This window comes from Dermacentor silvarum, chromosome 10, assembly GCF_013339745.2.
Source record: "Dermacentor silvarum isolate Dsil-2018 chromosome 10, BIME_Dsil_1.4, whole genome shotgun sequence".
Lineage (NCBI taxonomy): Eukaryota > Metazoa > Arthropoda > Arachnida > Ixodida > Ixodidae > Dermacentor > Dermacentor silvarum.
In genome coordinates, this window is record NC_051163.1 from 2,734,343 (window position 1) to 2,752,984 (window position 18,642).

At 49.3% G+C, this 18,642-nt stretch overlaps 1 protein-coding gene across 1 annotated transcript in view; it reads left to right on the forward strand.

Annotated features, from left to right (window-relative positions):
* The window catches only part of LOC125940823 (uncharacterized), a 32,018-nt gene that overhangs the window by 5,448 nt on the left and 7,928 nt on the right, over window positions 1-18,642 (forward strand). The window contains exon 2 of the mRNA XM_049657421.1: window positions 6,892-6,968. Coding sequence (XP_049513378.1) covers window positions 6,892-6,968 — 77 coding nt within the window. The remainder of the gene's footprint in view (window positions 1-6,891; window positions 6,969-18,642) is intronic.

Here is an 18,642-nt window from a genome sequence, read left to right on the forward strand (position 1 = left end):
GGCAACGGGAGACTTGGGGGTATGGCTGAGTCCGTGACGTTGGCCGTCCAAGGTGTGGCCGTCGACCTCGGCGAAGTTCGAGCGAGGCTCCTGGACTGGTTGCAGCCTCTCACGGCGGGGCCGGGCACCCCAGAGAGGATCCCTCTTCTGCGGCAGACAATAAATGCCCATTCGATATTCCTTGGGACGCCACGTCGGCACTCAAGAAGTTGCGACGCATCCCGACGTTAGGCCTATCCAGGTGGGCCTAGCAGCGCCATCACCGACGAGCTCACCACCGACAACGCGAGGCGTCGGCGCCCTCAATGCTGCGGACGAGCCCGACGCGGAGGTGACGTGACGACGGCAAGGCAATGATAAACCATCGACAAGAGCACCGATTTCTTGGGAAAAGAGCCGACGAGCTTCAAACTGGAACATACGTGCGACGACGAGCGCAGTAAGACGACTCTCTTTCGTAGCGTCGCAGATGTAGGCCAGGGTTGCCAGACTTTGATGTGGTAAACGCCGAGAACTTAACGTAGGTGGAAATAAGGATATATTTAGTGTTTACAAACTAGGTTGTATTAGTGTTACGGTTATGTATTAGTTTGAGTGAGTGTCCTTTTACGTTTTGGAGTTTGGTTGTAATTAAAAAATCTGTTTGCTGTATCGACATGCGTCTTCCTCCTCCATCTCTTATGACACCCGCACACCCCCGACTCGTGACAGTCACCAGCTTCAGTAACGACCATCGAAACCTGTTCCACGGTACTTCGATAGCGTTTGCCGACCAAATAGAGAACGTGGCTGAATGTTTTACCTCTGAAGCTGTGGGAATGGCTGACAAGTCACTGGGCAGCATCGACATCAATTCAGAGCTATCGAGAGATAACCAGGCATCACTGCGGGAGCTCTTGCTTGAATTCAGGGAATGTTTCGCAAGTTCTTCTAAAGTTCGCCAGACGTCAATCACACTGGATCACCACCATGCGATAGCGCACGCCCAATACGCCAGCAGCCCTACCGTGTGTCGGCAAAAGAACGCGAGGCGATCCGTACACAAGTCCTAGAGATGCTTGAAGACGGCGTTATCGAACCTTCCAACAGCCCATGGTCATCTCCGGTCGTTCTTGTCAAAAAGAAAGATGGAACGCTACGTTTCTGTGTTGGCTACCGGAAGCTCAACAACGTAACTAAATAGGACGTCTACCCTCTGCCTCGTATCGACGACTCGTTAGGCAGACTGTGGCGCACCCAGTATTTTTCATCATTCGAGTTGAAAAGCGGGTACTGGCAGATCAAGGTAGATTAACAAGACCGCGAAAAAACTGCCCTTGTTACTCCCAACGACCTCTACGAATTTCGAGTGCTCCCTTTCGGCTTGTGTTTAGCCCCAGCTACTTTCCAGCGAATGATAGATACTGTCCTCTCTGGACTGAAGTGGCAGACTTGTCTTGGGTGTACCTCGATAATGTCGTATTTTCTGAAACGTTCGAAGAGCATTCGGATCGCTAGAAGCGTTCCAATTGGCTGATCTTGCTTAAACCAAAAAAGTGCCACTTTGGTTATGAAGAGCTGAAGTTTCTCAGACCCGTCGTAAGCGCCAGAGGAGTCCGACCCGATCCCGACAAACTTGTTGCGGTAGCAGCATTTCCTCCTCCTGCCGACAAGAAGGCCGTGCGGCGCTTCCTGGGCTTGTGTGCGTATTATCGCCGTTTCATTGAAAACTTCTCAAAGATAGAAGAACCCCTGACTTGCCTTACAAGGGATGACACGCCATTTACCTGCACGAATGAGCAACAGGCGGCCTTCGCTGAAGTCCGACAGCGCATGCAGTCAGCACCCATCCTGGCACATTTTGATGACGCGGCTGACACAGAGGTGCATACTGGCGCCAGTAACATCGGTCTTGGCGCAGTACTCGTCCAACGTCAAAACGGCTATGAAAGAGTGATAGCTTATGCTAGCCGCTCGCTGTCCCATGCCGAGGCAAACTACTCTACCACAGAAAAAGAGTTTCGCGGTGGTGTGGGCAATCACGAAGTTTCATCCTTATCTCTACGGCCGTCCCTTCAAAGTGGTGACAGACCACCATGCTCTATGTTGGTTGGCAAAAATACGCAATCCTTCAGGACGACTGGCACGGTGGAGCTTGCGGCTACAGGAATTTGACGTCACTATCATTTACAAGTCTGGGCGCAAGCACGAAGACGCTGACACACTGTTGCGTGCACCCGCCGAATCTGTCCATCGAGAGTCGGAGGACTATGACGGCTTCCTGGGTGCCATGACTGCATCAGGCTTAATCAGATGGTAGCGGGACGACCCTGAAATTCGACCTGTCATGGATCACTTGGAGGGCCGCCCAACCATCATACCACGCCATCTACATCGCGTTTTGACGTCCTTCTGTCTATGAGATAACATGCTTTACAAGAAAAGTGCCTGTTCGAACGACCGAGCTTACCTCTCAAGACTTGCGGGACGATATTCTTTTTGCTTGCCATGACGAGCCCACGTCTGGCCACTTAGGCTCCTCATGTATTACTGGCCCGGGCTTTCGGCAAGTGTCACTCAGTACGTTAGAGGCTGCTGTGAATGCCAACGACGAAAGTCATCGCCCATGAAGCCCACCGGGTTATTGCAATCCATTGAAGCACCTCATCGGCCATTCGACCAAGTCGGCTTGGACATTCTTGGGCCTTTTCCTCTGTCACCCGATGCCAACAAGTGTATGATTGTTGCAACTGACTATTTAACGCGCTATGCCGAGACTTAGGCGCTCCCACGCGCCACGGCTTCTGAGGTAGCGCAGTTCTTTGTGTCACATTGTATTGCATCATGGTGCCCCATCCACTGTCATCACTAGAGGCCGGATCTTTAGGCATTAAAAAAGGGCGTTTTAGGCGCCAAAAATAGTTAGGCAAAACAATGTTTTAGGCCTCCAACGTCGTAATATAGACACAATAAATTTTTACATAAGTGCAAATAATTCATACGAAGACGTGCGCGGCCTATATCTACGATAGGGAAACAAGAAATGTTATTGGCTATGGCACAAAGGCGCCAACAGTTGAAAATAACCGTGCAATTGTCCCATAAAACTGCTGGACTAATGACGATCATTTGGCGTAATTCATTTGATCATTTGATCACGATCACGATCATTTGATCACAATCATTTGGCGCACACTGCTCATATTCATGTTCAACGGCCACTGTACTCGAACGTCGCATATAGTGAAACAAGCATGAAAAAGAATAGTTGAAAGCTTGGAATACTGCTTTAAAAAACGATACTTTATGTCTGCCTGGCACAATTAAATTAAGACACAACAAAAACAGACAAATAACAAATGCAAGAGAGACTACGATTTTTTAAGAAATGAGCATGTTCTTACATGAGGACTGTTAGGTACAACTCTTCGCAATTTCCTCATATACAATGACATTATCCGAATTGTACAGGCAAGACGTCCGAACACTGCCAAATACACTTCCGCCCATTTGAAGTGCACATGTTGAAGAAACATGTTTGGAGAGCACGCGGAATGTAGTCTAAGAATCACTGTGACGATTGTGGAAACAATAGCAAACTACCATACCATCTCCAGATTTTTGGATTCAAAATTGTGCCTCTTGTCACTGAGAATGACCTCGTATGCTGAGAAGAACCACGCGACGGCGGTAAACACCTTAAAAGTAAATTACAAACAAAACAAAAGCCGCGCGCACATCACATTTTTCTTTCTTCTTTTGCTCTTCACTCTCCTTTCCCCAGACGGCTCTCCGAGGTTTTGCTTTCGCCAACCACTCGCGCAATGTCAACGCAGCGGCGTATGCTGGCCGGCGCATCCCATTTCAATGCTGCTAGCAGTTGTTTTCCGGGGGTTGGTTGAACTAAAGGACTAGGTTGAACCTGTGGGGATCGAGGTGCCTTCCGGCGCCTCGTCCCCCAGCTCGCGCGTGGCACTTAGCTCGATCCCCGGGAACCGCCGCCGTAACGGCAACATGGCGAGCGCCGGACTTACTTTCCCGCGCAAACCGTGCTTCTCCCCCCGGGATTGGACTTGCCCCGCGAGACACGTCACCAGGACGCCCTGATTGGCCTCCCGCGAGGCGGCCCCCGGGCACCCTCTCCACCCGAGCTCTCGTCCGCTGAGCGCTTCCTCGCCGCGGCAGAGGCTCACAGGCTCGCAACGAGGTGGTTACATGAGACCTTTGTTCTCGCGACTCCTCGTTATCGCGCTTGGCGGACTGCTACCCGGTTAGCCCTAGCGCAGCGGGCGCGCGTACTCGATCGGTCTTGCGGCGAGCCTTGGCCCGTAAGCGCCGTGACTGTAGCACTGAGCTGTACCTTGGGTGAATAAACCCGTGTTGTTGGCGATCTGACTTTGGAGCCTTCTCTGCGCCGTGTCGGAGAGTCGACGAACGCTGCCGTAGCGCCTTTGTGCGTTGCGGAGTGGAGGAGCGTCGTGCCCTTTCCTGACCGTCGCTCGTAGGGTAAGCCTTGTGCAAACCCATCTCCACAAACCCCTTAGAGTTCTGAACAATCAATGTTGCCCGGTAACATCAATAACGGTCTGTAACTACACTCGAAAGCGAAACTTGAGGCTAAATAGTGTTCATATAGGCGCCAATATTGAAAATAGGCATTTATAGGCATTTAGGCACAAACGTCAATATAGGCATTTAGGCACTATAAAAACACTATAAAAGCCCTTCTTAACCTCTAATTCATGCTCATATATCAAAGTGGGGCGATAGGAGCGCAAGGAACAAAAAAGGCATCTGCCTAAAATCCGGTCTCTAGTCATCACCGACAGAGGGACGGCGTTCACAGCACAGCTCATGGAGGAAATTTTTCAATTGAGCAACACCATGCATCGAAAGACGACTGCTTACCATCCGCAGTCCAACGGACTTCGGAGCGATTAAACAAGACCATCACAGACATGATCTCTATGTACATGGACGTCCAGCACAAAACATGGGATCGCATCTTGCCTTATGTGACCTTCGCGTATAATACCGCCGTACAAGAGGCGGCGCTGTTCACACCATTTCGCCTCCTTTACGGCCGCGAAGTTCAGACAGTGCTGGACTTTATGCTTCAGTGTCCAGACGCCGCGCTAACGACTGACGCCGAAGAATTTGCTGAGCGCACTGAGGAAGCCCGCCACCTCGCGCGGCTGCACATCGGTCAGCAGCAGTGCGCAGATGCACGGCGTTATAACATCCGCCACAGACACGTGTGCTACAATCCCGGAGACCAAGTGTGGGTGTGGACCCCTGTTCGCCGCCGTGGCCTTTGTGAAAAGTTTATTAGCCACTATTTTGGCCCATACAAAGTGCTGCGCCGCATTAGTGATGTGAACTACGAAGTCGTTCCGGATGGTGCGGCACCAACATGGCGTCAACAACCTCGCCCTGACGTAGTTCACGTTGTGCGCATGAAACCTATCACATGAAACCATATGTGATTATTTTTTTTTATTCATCTTTCTACTTACGCTACTGTTTACAACCTCTCTGTTTCTTGAGACTGGGCCCGTCGCGTTTCACCGCTGCTGTGCTTTTGTTTTTCCTGTAGCTGTCATTGTGTCCTTTGCACAAGCATCTGCCTTCACCACATTTTTTTTTCCCCCCCTTTTCTTACGCCGCTTCTTGAGCATGGCTCGATGCTCTTTCCGATGAAGGGGGGAAATGCCACCAGCAGTAGTGGGTAAGTGCTAAGAGGCAGGCACGGACAAGAAAGTGTGCGTGCTTCTCCGCCGCTCGATAGCCAGCTCCCAGCGCCGTGCTTTTCAGGAGCCGCTACCTCAATATACGTCACGTCGCCCGTTCTCTCACAAGGCACTTGACATATGCAGAAGACAAAATAATGTTCAATAGCTCGCAAGGGAACAAGAATTCAGGAATGCCAGTCAGGCTCTAGTCTGTAAAGGAGTAAGTTTATCTAGGTCGATTACTCACAGGAGACCCTGATCATGAGAAAGAAATTTACAGAAGAATAAAATTGATTGGAGTGCATACGGCAGGCATTGCAAATCCTAACTGGGAGGTTACCAATTTCGTTGAAATGAAAGTGTACAATCATTGCATTCTATTGGTGCTAAAATATGGGGCAGAAACTTGGAGGTTAACAATGAAGCTCGAGACCAAGTTAAGGACCGCATAAGGAGCGATGGAACGAAAAATGTTAGTCCTAACGTTAAGAGACAGGAGAGAGCGGTGTGGATCAGAGAACAAACGGGGATAGCCAATATTCTAGTTGACATTAAGCGGAAGAAATTGAGCTGGGCAGGCCATGTAATGCGTAGTATGGATAACCGGTGGACCATTAGGGTTACAGAATGGATACCAAGAGAAGGGAAGCGCAGTCGAGGACGGTAGAAAACTATGGGGTGATGAATTTTAAGAAATTTGCAGGCTAGTTGGAATAGTCTAACGCAAGACAGGGGTAAGTGGAGATTACAGGGAGAAGCCTTCGTTCTGCAGTGGACATGAATAGGCTGATGATGATGACTCATTGCTCATCAGGAAAAAAAAACGGACAATCACTCATGGAATCGATGAGAAGAGTGCAAACAAGAGACACGAGTAACAAGAAATTTGTACATGGAACGGCTTTGGTTATGCGTTTGCCAATATGCATACCCGCACACCGTAGGTTGCCAGAGGACAATTAACTCACATTCTGCTAAAGACCGCTCTCTGAGATGAGGTGGTTAGCTAGGTTTCTTTCAGACAATATGTCGGCTTATATTCCTGTTTATATGGTACTTTAGGCGCAGCCTTGTAGGTAAGACATCCCAAACTGCCATAGTGGCCTTTCGGTTTGTGTACAGAAGGCAAGAAGAAACAAAATGTGTCCCTGATTGGCCTAACATTCTTTGTGCATTTCAGGTGGTGGTTACACAACTCCAAACGTGTTTCTCCAAGGGCTTGCATCGATGCCTGGAGGCAGCATGCATCTTCCTCAGGTATTGCAATTCATTCTAGTAGCACATAACCTGACAGAATTGGGTTAGTGCATAGTCCCCAGATGCCTCAGTGCTCACAAACTTCTGTTTTAACAACGAGCTGTTCAAGACGGCCGTTAGCCCATGATTTGCGAACAGAAAATGTGGGCCAGTCCTGGCAGTAGGGCAGAAAGGGTCCAAGCGCAATTTGCACATACCCCTGTGAACTAGCGAAGCTGAGCCTGGCTAAGTCTAGCTAAGCATGGTTGGGACTACTTAAGCTTAGTCATCAAAAGCCAATCAATAGCTAATCGATCAATAATCATTAAATTCTGGAAAATGCCGGGGATGACTTGGTAGTGCTTAGCCTAGCCCAAATACGTAGCCAGTACCTTGTGATAGCCAATAATAGCTAATCGATAATTGACATCAGTAAGTTTCGGAAAATGCTGGGGATGACTTGGTAGTGCTTAGCCTAGCCCAAAAGTCAGGACTAGCTAGGTGCCCATCAGCTCCGCTGTCTCTTTAGCATTGCGCTTCCAGTGCAAGCTACGCAATTTTTTTTTTCCATTTCATGTTGGCTTAAAGGGACACTAAAGAGAAACCGGAAGTTCAGCTTAAATGGTAGATGATCCTATCACCATCACAGAAATACCATTCTTACTGCGAACAGATGTTTAATAAGCGAGAAAAGAGTGAAAAACTGAAGGATAGGTGCTGAGCCCCTTCGAATTTCCCGCACTACACGTTCGTGATGTCGAAGATCACAAACACAGCCCGGCCGCAATTGAACAAGAGCGATTTATCGCTGTTAATAAAACGCAAAATGAAGTACACCTTAAACGTACATAAACAGCATTTGCCAACTTTTTAAGCCGTTTCAAGCGAGGATGTACAAGTTTAGCGCAAAATCAAACAAGTAATATAAAAAAATGCCGTGGCAATACATGGGGTCGTGATAGTTTCGTAGTTTAATTTTTGCTCCATGCATCATCGCGCGCGCCTGTTCCGCTCTACAGTGTTGCATTGTTTGGTTGCGTATTGCGTGGCTCGAAGAACGGTGACTTCGTGGGAAACAGCCAGAAAATGCCTCGTGTGTGTAGGTGAGGGCTGTATAAACAGCGCAAGGTGCTTGCTCAGGGGCAGCGGCAGTGTCGACCCGACTGTGTCCTTTCATGTGGTGCCGCGCGATGAGCCCCGGCGTTCGCAATGGCTCTGTGCTCTGCCGATGATAAAACGGCAAAGAGCCAGAGAAACCGATGGTGGGCTCTCTGCATTTCTCGCCCTTGGATTATGTATATAATCCTGCCCTCGGAAAGTATCTTGGCGTGCCCAGAGGCCAGTCCTTTCTCGAGCAGCAGTCCCATCAATGTCGCCTTCATCAAATCCCCTCCTGATACCCTGCAGCAGCAAACTGATGGCTCATTGTGCTGAATGTCATTAAAAAAAAAACGAAAAAGACCATATCAAGTACACGCGCAACGTTCTACGCTTGTTGTGTCGGGAACATCGACTGGTGGACCGGCCGCCTCGCCTTCCGTCGACAAAACGAAGCTTCGCTTTCCATCGGCACGGCTGGCTGCTCACCGCCATCGTACGCAGAAAGACCTACCGCGCGAGCACAGAGTATCATTTCGCGCTCCATTTCACTGAAGTCACTCAAATGCAGTCCTGCTTCCCTGGCGAGCTCTTCGTTGCAAGGTTCAGCGTCAGCAAAGGTATCCATAGCAGCCACAGAACACCTAAGCAAATGTCGCAGCGAACGCAAACGCAGCAGCCATGCAGCCCATGATTGAGCGAGTGCCTCAACCATTTATGCAAGCGGTGACGTATCATGGTGGCCTCTGATTCGCTGAGGCAATGAAATCCATGACAACACTGTTTCAGCGCCGAATCTGGGTTGAGAGAAATTGAGGAAGAGATATTTGGTCTTTGTTTACGAATTTCTCCGCTAATAACTCATATTTTTGCCAGTGTTTTAACCACACGTCTGAAGTAATTAAAACTAAGTGAGACACATAATCATTTTCACTGCCTAATGACAAAAATGGAAAATTGTGCAATTCCGTACTTATCCGAATCTAACATGCACCTTTTCTTAGAGAAAATGAGTCCAGAAATTCCCTGGACGTTGCTTGTACCATCACTTTTGCGAGATTTCGTGCAACTCGGCACTGAATGCGTCGGGAATGTGGCCCCAGCATTCCTGGCACTGTGCCGAGCTCGCCATCTGCACCAGGAATGCTGTCAGATACATACTTCGACAAGTTCGATGCATAATCGTGACAATGATAGTATGTTTAAACTCAAGAGTACTGCCCCCGTATGCTTTTTATCTGTGGCCAATGAAGAGCAAATGTTGACCACGACACGCCTTTTTCATCATAAAGCCTTGTTTTTGTGTTTCTGATGGTGAACGTTATGTTCAGCTGTAATTGTATGTTGTATTAAGCCTGCAAAAATTGGGGATGTTAAAATTGATAAAATACGGTAATCACCAGTATGGTCCTTGACTGATTTTCACACTTCATACTTTAACTCATTCCCTATCGTAGAGAAAGTTTTCGTTTTTTTCAGTTCAGCTTCAGTTCAGTTTTATTCCTTAAGGCCCCTTTTTGGGGGGCATTACATAAGGGGTGGGATTTTATTTATATTAACAAACAAGCAGTTTAGTATTGTAGGTGATCACTAATACAGTCTTGAAAAGTAGATGAAGCAATGGTGACGATGTCCCAGGGCAGGCCGTTCCAGTCTGTAGCTGCTCGAAAAAAGAATGAGGCAGCAAAAGTAGTAGTGCGCGATGGTGGGGGGTAACCTGAAGTTGATGACTGGTGCGGTGAGATATGCGTGTTGCGGCTCTTATATAAGGTGGCTGATTCAAAGAAGAATGAAAGGATTTATGATAAAGGACGAGACTTGCAATGCGGCGAAAAGAAAGGGGTGGTAGGCTGGATTTCGCTTTCAGGGGAAACGCTGACGTCGTATGAGTAGGAAGAGTGAATGAATCTGGCGGCACGATTTTGGACGGCTTCTAATGCATTGATTAAATATGCTTGGTGCGGGCTCCATATGGCAGATGCATATTCTAATTTTGGTCTAATAAGTGATTTATATGCTAATAATTTTACATGTGGGGGGGGCAAGACGGAGATGGCGCTTGAAAAACCGAGTGTTTTATTCGATGCTGAAATGATGTTACCAATAGGTTTGCCATGATAAATCGTAAGACAAGGTTAATCCTAGATATTTTGTGGGGTCTCACACATGTGCTCTTGGGACAAAGGAACGACAACGCAGTAGTGCAGACAATCAAAAGGGCATTTATTGCACCTTTCATAATACATGCTAGCCGAATTACTACCAATAGAACATTCACACGGGCGCGCGACAAATCAAGGAAGTCCGACTCACCGCGACCCGATAGCGAGCGAATACGTTCGCCCATGCTATGACACCATCGCCTAGTCGTTCACGTATACGGTCACGCGAACGGTGGCGCGCTCGAACGATCCGTGTTCGTCCATACCGGTGTCCCGCTCTTAGCTTCGCGCGACGGTCGCGCGAAGCGGCCGGCGCACGCGCGAAGCGTTCGTGCGTGTTGACCGCCGATCCCAACCCAAAGCGAGCGCCTCCGACCTTTTTCTCCCAAGTGACCCCGCCGTTCGGTGGCATTAGCATCGCGACACTAGCGCCATCTCTCGCAACGCCACAACCACCGCCGGGCTTAGCCACGCAGAGAAGCCGGACTACAGGAGACATGGGGGAAAACATCGGGGGACGCGTGAGAGTCGCGCATCCCCACAATTTATATGATGGTACTAATTCAATTGGGGTGTTAGCGATAGAATATTGGAAACGATGTGGACTGTGGCGACGCGAGAAGAGACGAGTTTGCATTTAGTAGGGTTGAGGGACATTAGCCAGTTGTTCCACCAATTCAGCACGTTGTTAAGATTTGCCTGAAGATCAAATTGATCATGAACGTTGTGGGTTCTTGGTGTCTCACAGGAGACCAACCACCGCGGGTTCGAGCTTAGCGAGCCACAGGGCCGCATCAGCCGTCGCCTCCAGCACCGCTCGCTCGCGAGCTCAGAGGCCGCAAGGGGCTACCGAGCGCATGCAAAAACACAGTAAAGCCCTGAGTTGACGGAAACCGTTTACTGAAACCGTCGGCACCAGCACTTCATAAACGCCTGCACGGAGGGGAGCCAAAGGGTTCCCGCACCAGGGCGAAAATACAATAACAGGCGCCTATAGCACGTCGCGGCGAGAGCACAGGCTCAAGCTGGGACACGCCGCTAGGAAAAGTCCCGGCGGCTATGCTACTTGCTCTGGCGATAACCAATGGGTCAACTCGCGAGAGCAGGGCAATATCCTTCGGCTTAGGCTTTCGGCAAGTGCGGCTCGGCGAGGTACGACGCGCGCGAGCACTAATGGCCGCTCGTCGGCTTAGCGTCGGGAAAGGATCAGCACAAAGTACGCGCTCCCCGCACGGGCAAAGGCACCGTGCGTGAGCTCCAGTCCTAGTCACAAAGGTGTCGGCGGACGAGAGGAAAGCATCAACGTACCGTGCGCTGGTCCCGGAGAGAAGTCCCGAGGCACGCTACGCCGCTAGCAGCCGACAACCGGCCGCGTAGTGACGTCAGCGCCCCGCCCTCACCGCCAACCGCCGCGTGCGCAGCGCCACCGCGGGAACCGGTTAGGCGGCGCGGGCGGAGAATGAGGCCTGCGGGGAACGATGCGAGGGATTGGCAGAGCCCGCGCAATGGCACGGCGCCTCCCTCAATCCCCGCAACGTTACTGATGGTGTGGTAAATGACGCAGTCGTCGGCGAACATTTGAATGCTGCAGGAAACATGCTGGGGTAAATCATTGAAGGTGGGCCGAGTACTGATCCTTGCGGAACGCCTGAAGTGACTGGGAGAGTGTTAGACAGGTGACCATTAACAAAGACTGACTGAGAATGATTAGTTAGAAACTGTTCAATCCACTGAAGAATGTTAGGATGAAGGTTCAGTTGTGAAAGCTTTAGTAAAAGACGGCGGTGAGCAACTTTGTCAAACGCTTTCGCAAAGTCTAGAAAGATGACATCAGTCTGCATGTTACGGTCAAGATAAGTGTGTAGGTAATGAAGGAAGAGCGCTAACTGTTTCGCAGAGAGGCCTTTACGAAACCCGTGTTGGGAAGGATGGAAGAAATGGCATTAGTCCAAGATACTTATAATGTGAGAGTAGATGACGTGTTCCATGATTTTGCAGGGCACACTAGTTAATGAAATGGGGCGGTAATTCAGGGGTGAGTCTCTGTTACCTGATTTAAAAACGGGACGACCTTCCCCATTTTCCAGTCATCTGGAATGATTCCTGAGGAGAGTGACTGTGAAAAGATTAAGGATAAATATGCGGCACAAATTGATGAAACGTTTTTCAGGAGTTTTGAATTGATCGAGTCCAAACCGGCTGATGAAGAAAGCTTCATGTTATCAATTATGGATGCAATGCCTTCCTTGAAAAATGTGATAGCTGGCATAACTGCTTCTATCTTAACTAATGGTAACTGTAAGGGTGTGTCAAGTTCTTTAGTAAACACAGATGCAAATGCATAATTAAATATTTCCCCACACTCATGGTCAGTGACAGGTTCGTGAGAGTCATTAGTAAGTGTAATATCATGAATGTGTCTAGGATTTAAAACTTTCCAAAATTGTCTGGGATTGCTGATTAGTAGGTTTTGTAGGTTATTGTGATAAAATGAGTGCTTGGCGTTCTGGATCGCAAGTATGATTTTTCAGCTTCGAGGTATTTTCCCAACCGGTTTGAGTACCGTTGCGTTTAGATGAACGAAAACAAGCGTTTCTGTTATGAACGGACGCGTGAGTCGCAACGACACGGAACACAAAAGCGTTTATTACAAGAAGGACACTGCTTATATAGCTAAGACGGTGACAGGTATCAGCACACTTGGTGATAACAAAGACAGGCACAATACTGGCGCACGCTCTCTCGTTGCCCACTGACGTCACTTCGTGTGATTTCACAATCTATCACATCCCTTCTCCCTTAGTCATCGATGCCGTAAGGTCGCACTGGGCGGCGTTGGCGAGTGGAACGCCTGAGAGGCTGCGGCGTCTCAGGCCCGACAGGTCCCAGGGTGGGGCTTGGTTTATCCGGGAGCGCAAAAGAGGGCGACGTTTCATGGCCTCCGGGCTCATCGTGCCATGCTCGGCGCACGTGGTCCCGGTGGCGTCGGTGCACAGTACCGTCTGCAGTCCGCAGCTCGTACATGACGTGGCCCAAACGTCGCAACACACGACCAGGAACCCACTCGGGGCCGGGCCGGAAGTTTCTCGCGTACACAGTATCACCCGGCAGGAACCCACGTTGTGGAGGCGGCAGCAGGCATCTTGCTTCGCTCTCGTCCCGTTGAAGGGTCGATATGGCCGTCCTGAAGTTCCGACCCAGCATGACTTCTGCAGGTGATTTGCCGGTTTCGGAGTGTGGCGTAGAGTGCTCATACGCAGAGTACTCCGGGGCTACTCGCTCGCGTGGCCAACCCTCCAGGATCCATTTCTTCACTTGGGACAGCTGGGGATCACTGCTGGTGTACGCTGCCACTTCTCGTGCGCTCACTGGAGGGTACTCCACAGCTTCCAGTAGGAGTATGTCACCCGGTACTTCAGTGTCCTGTCGGGTTAAGGGAGCCGGCAACCTACTCAGGCAATCTGCGTTTCCATGGTCCTGGGTTTTCCTGTAATCGAGCGCGTATTCGTAGGCTGATAGCATTAGAGTCCACCTTAACATGCGAGGCGAAAGAACCGCCGGAATCTGCGTTTTCCGCTGAAAGATTCCTAGCAAGGGCTTGTGATCCGTGAGAATAAGAAAATTTCGCCCACAAAGGTACTGGTGGAAATGTCGCACCTCAAAAACCACGGCAAGAGCTTCACGGTCGATCTGAGCATAATTACGCTCAGCCTTAGATAATGTTCGAGACGCATAGGCCACAGGCTGCTCATTTCCTTCGTTGTCGCGGTGAGACAAAACTGCCCCCACTCCCACAGATGACGAGTCGCATGACAACACTAATGGGGCATCAGGTATAAAATGCACCAGTAACGAGTTAGAGGTCAGCAACTTCTTCAGGCTCTCGAACGCTTCCATGTGCTCGAACTCCAGTTCCATGGTACGTTGTTATCCAACAACCGATACAATTTTTCAGCTACTTCTGTCCTGCCTTTCAAAAAATGATTATAGAAATTGATCATACCCTAAAAGGCTTGCAGTTCCTTTTTGTTCTTCGGAGCAGGAGCCTGGTGGATGGCCTCAACCTTTGCTTTCGAGGGGTAGATGCCCTTAGCATCAATTCGATGCCGCAGAAACTCACGGCCCTCCTTGAAAAATTCGCACTTCGCCGCTTGAACTCGGAGCCCGGTTTTGGACAATCGGCTGAGGACCTCGGCAAGCATCCGTTCATGTTCCTCGATAGACTCGCTGGCAATCAGGATATCATCCAGATATACCGCTACTTGCGGCATTCCGGCCAGCACCATGTCCATGGTTCTTTGGAACACCCCAGGGGCAACGGACACGCCGAACGGCAGCCGACAAACCCTGTACAGCCCTTGCACGGTATTTATCGTGAGCAACTTCGCCGTTTCTTCATCCACTAATAGTTGCTGATAAGCCTGCGTCAGGTCGAGTTTGGAAAAAACACGCCCCCTTCCTAATCGGGCAAACAGTTCTTTGCTTGTGGGTAACGGGTATACATTACTTTTTACGGACTGGTTCACCGTGCTCCTATTATCTCCGCATATTCGTAGGGAGCCGTCCTTCTTTCGCACCACGACGATTGGCGTTGCTCAGTCTGAATATTGGGTGGGTTTTAGAATTCCCAGTTCCTCCAAGCGATTTAACTCAGCAACTACTTCCTCCTTCATGGCAAACGGAATGCTGCGGCACTTCAGGAACCGGGCTTGGGCGGCCTCCTTTAGTTCGATGTGGATGCGTGGCAGATTTGCGCCTGGAAATGTTTCACTGAACACGTCTGCGAATTTTTCCATTATCGCTTGAGGTCCGACCTTTATGTTATGAAGACCTGTTAGGCTGATTCCCAATGGCTGGAACCAATTTCGGCCCAGTAGAGCGTTCCCGTCGTTCTTCAGTACTAGTAGCGGCAGCTGAAATTTTCGGTCTTTGAACTTCACGGGCACAGACGCTTTTCCCAGCACGTCCAGACCTTCCTTTGTCCAGGTCACCAGTTGCGTGTCGCACTTGTCCAGCTTGATCCGCTTCGCCACTTGCAGCTTCCGAAATTCGTTCATACTGATAATCGACCTGGCCGCTCCAGAATCTACTTCCATCGGCACGATTTCATTTCCGATCTCTACAGTGATGACGTACTTTGGCGTCCCGCTTTTTAATTGGCTGATACTGAACAAATCGTCGTACTCGCTCTTCGCTGCTTTTTTGTTATCCTCGAGCTGCGCTTCCACCTCCGCTGGCTTTTTTCGCATGCTTTGGCTAAATGCCCCTTTCCGCCGCAGTTGAACACACCGAATCTTTGTATCTGCAACGCCATCCTGGATGCGCTCCCAAACAGCGGAAACAAACCCTCGCCTCTGGTGCTTCTTGTTGGCTTCCATTTCTACTTTCGACGTTAACTCTTGCTGGAATTCGGGCTCCTGTGTGTTGCTCCGAATTACTTTTTGCTGCTTGACAGCTGCTTCTGCTGTGATTGCCAATTCATATGCCGTCTCGAACGTCAGATTTTTTTCCGCCAACAATCGTTGTTGAACCACATTGTCCGAGATTCCAAAAACCAACCGGTCGCGCAACATTTCCTCTAATGGAAATTTTGTTCCGCCAAATCCACAGTTGTCGGATAACTTGCGCATAGCAGTGACATAGTCGGCTACGCCCTCCCTTCTTGCTGGTCTCGCTTAGAAAAGACGTACCTCGCGTATAGTTCCGATGGCTTCGGGTTGACGTGCTTCTTTACTGCATCAACGATGACTTGGTAGTCCACGTTTGGCGGTCGCGACGGCTTCACGAGAGTGGCTATGAGGGAGTACGTCTCTGGGCCACAGCAGCTGAGCAACACGCTCGCTTGTCCTCATCCGTTGTGAGCTTGCTCGCTGCACAATACAACTCAATGCGCTCGACATACTCCACCCACGACGAGTTTTCACTGAGGTTGAACTCTCGAATGCGACTACCGGCTGCCATGCTGCCGGAAAACCCTGGCCCACGCACGGGTTAGACCGTGCCTCGTCGCCACTGTTATGAACGGACGCGTGAGTCTCAACGACACGGAACACAAAAGCGTTTATTACAAGAAGGACACTGCTTATATAGCTAAGACGGTGACAGGTATCAGCACACTTGGTGATAACAGAAGACAGGCACAAAACTGGCGCACGCTCTCTCGTTGCCCACTGACGTCACTTCGTGTGATTTCTCAATCTATCAGTTTCTTTTTGTTTTCTAGTCGTTTTAGATGTGAAGTAAACCATGGCTTATTGTGATTAGTATAAAAGGTGACTCTTGGGATAAACGTGTTAGTGAGCAGATTTAACTTATTTTTGAATATCGACCAGTTTTCATGAATCGTGCGAGTGTTAAACAGGGATTTGTACTCGGAAAAAAAGGTGTTAAGATCTTCCGTTATTGCATTATAGTTCCCCTTATCGTAAAGACATATTGTTTTCGCGGATGTGTGATTTGGGGCGGAATTAAATGGGAATATAGCATGTATGATTTTATGGTCACTTATTTCCGGGAGGTAACTGATGGATGATAGGTTCTCAGAGGTATTAGTTAGTATTAGGTCTAGGATCTTGGCTGTTTCTTGCGTAATGCGAGTTGGTTCTGAGACCAATTGACTGAGGATAAAGTTTAAACATACATCAATGAAGTTTTTGGCTTCTAAATGACATGTTAATGAGGAAGTACCTAGATTCTGCCAATCAATCCCGATAATTAAAGTCACCGAAAAGGAGAATGTGTGCATTTGGGTAAGTGGCAACAAGTTGCTTTAGGCAATTGTTCAGATGTCGACAGTAGTCTGGATTAGTCTGGGGTGGTCTATAGGAGACGCCAAGAAGCACCGTTACGGGGGAGTGTGACAGATCAGCCATAATGATTCAATGTCGGATGTGCCGCATACAACAGAGCATGGTATACCTCAGTGAATTGCACAAGAACACTGCCCCCCCGCGACCCTCTTCGGTCGTTACGGTACACGTGGAATTCGGGCAAATCAGATAGAATTTCAGCATCTGAAATGCTATCGTTCAGCCAGGTTTCAGTTAGTATCAGTATGTTGCTGCTGGACGATGAAGTTATGTTCGATATGAGTTCACGCTTTGGAAGGAAACTGCGGATGTTAGTGAATATCACGGAAAACGACAGAAGATTGGAAGGGGATGCGCTTTGGCGTTTTGTTGGAGCATGATGACGGACCGATTGCTATGCGATTTCTTTAACGGTGTTGGATGAGATATCGAAAACGTTACGTTTCGTGCCGATGTGCAGGGTTTTGAATCGTAAGGAAAACTTTGCAGATCTACCTTTCGCAAAAGCAACTAGTTGTTTCCGCACGTGTCGAACGGGGTGAGAGAAGTCCTCGCCAATGCCAAAGTCAGTATTTTTTAGTTTACGGCCATTTGATAGAATTGCGTCTTTGGTTTTCGAACGCATGAATTTCACGATTATCGGACGTTTTTTACCAACTGAATGACGACCGAGGCGATGAGCTCTTTCTATGTCAGGTGGTTCCACAGTCATTTCGAGATTATTACGGCAGAAGTCAGTGATCACTTTTTCAGATTCGGCCCATGTTTCGCTGTTAGTAGGGTCAGATATACCATAGAATATGAGGTTGTTTCGACGTGATCTGTTTTCGGCATCGTCTAAGTGGTTTTCTAGTTCCTCAATCGTGCGAGACATGGTGGTCGTGTTTGCCCGTATCTTTTCAATGTCGTTTCGGTGGGGAAGGAGTGCTTGGTAGTGCATTTCTAGATCGGTCATTCGTTTGCTTAAGTCGGTTATTGTTTTATCAGTAGTACCTAACTGGATTTGAGGCTCTGTACTTCGGCAATTAACTTGGTTTGGCCTACGGCTATTTTCTGAAGCTCCGCCAGCACAGCATCATTTCCGTCAGGACCAGGGTTAGTTTCAATATCTCCCGATAACATGAGCAAAGAGTGAATAACACAAGTACACTTAGCGGCAATGGCAACACAGCACCGTGGGCTCGGGAGCTGCACCAAAACGTAATTGCTTGATTTTTTGGCAAACAGGGTATAGGATTTACTAACCTGCATCGCAAAGATTAGCGGGTTAGATGGCTGCGTTGAGGTGCAGTCACAGAGCCCACGGGGCGATGCCAGTGGTGGGTGCGCTTTTATAGCCGATGACACTGTGGATGTCGATGATGATGTGGCCGTCCATGATGCTTTTGGTTCCGGTAACCACTGTTCCCATGGTGGCACGGCCATCTCAGGCCGATCGTCGACACGCAACAGCTGGCAGCATCCCGATGCCGCTTCGGAGCACTGCAGTCCGCACTCCGATGACGCACCGGTAAGGATGCGCGCCGAGGTCAGTAGTAGGAGCCTGGCGAACACACGAACGATCGCCTGCATCGCAAAGATTAGCGGGTTAGATGGCTGCGTTGAGGTGCAGTCACAGAGCCCACC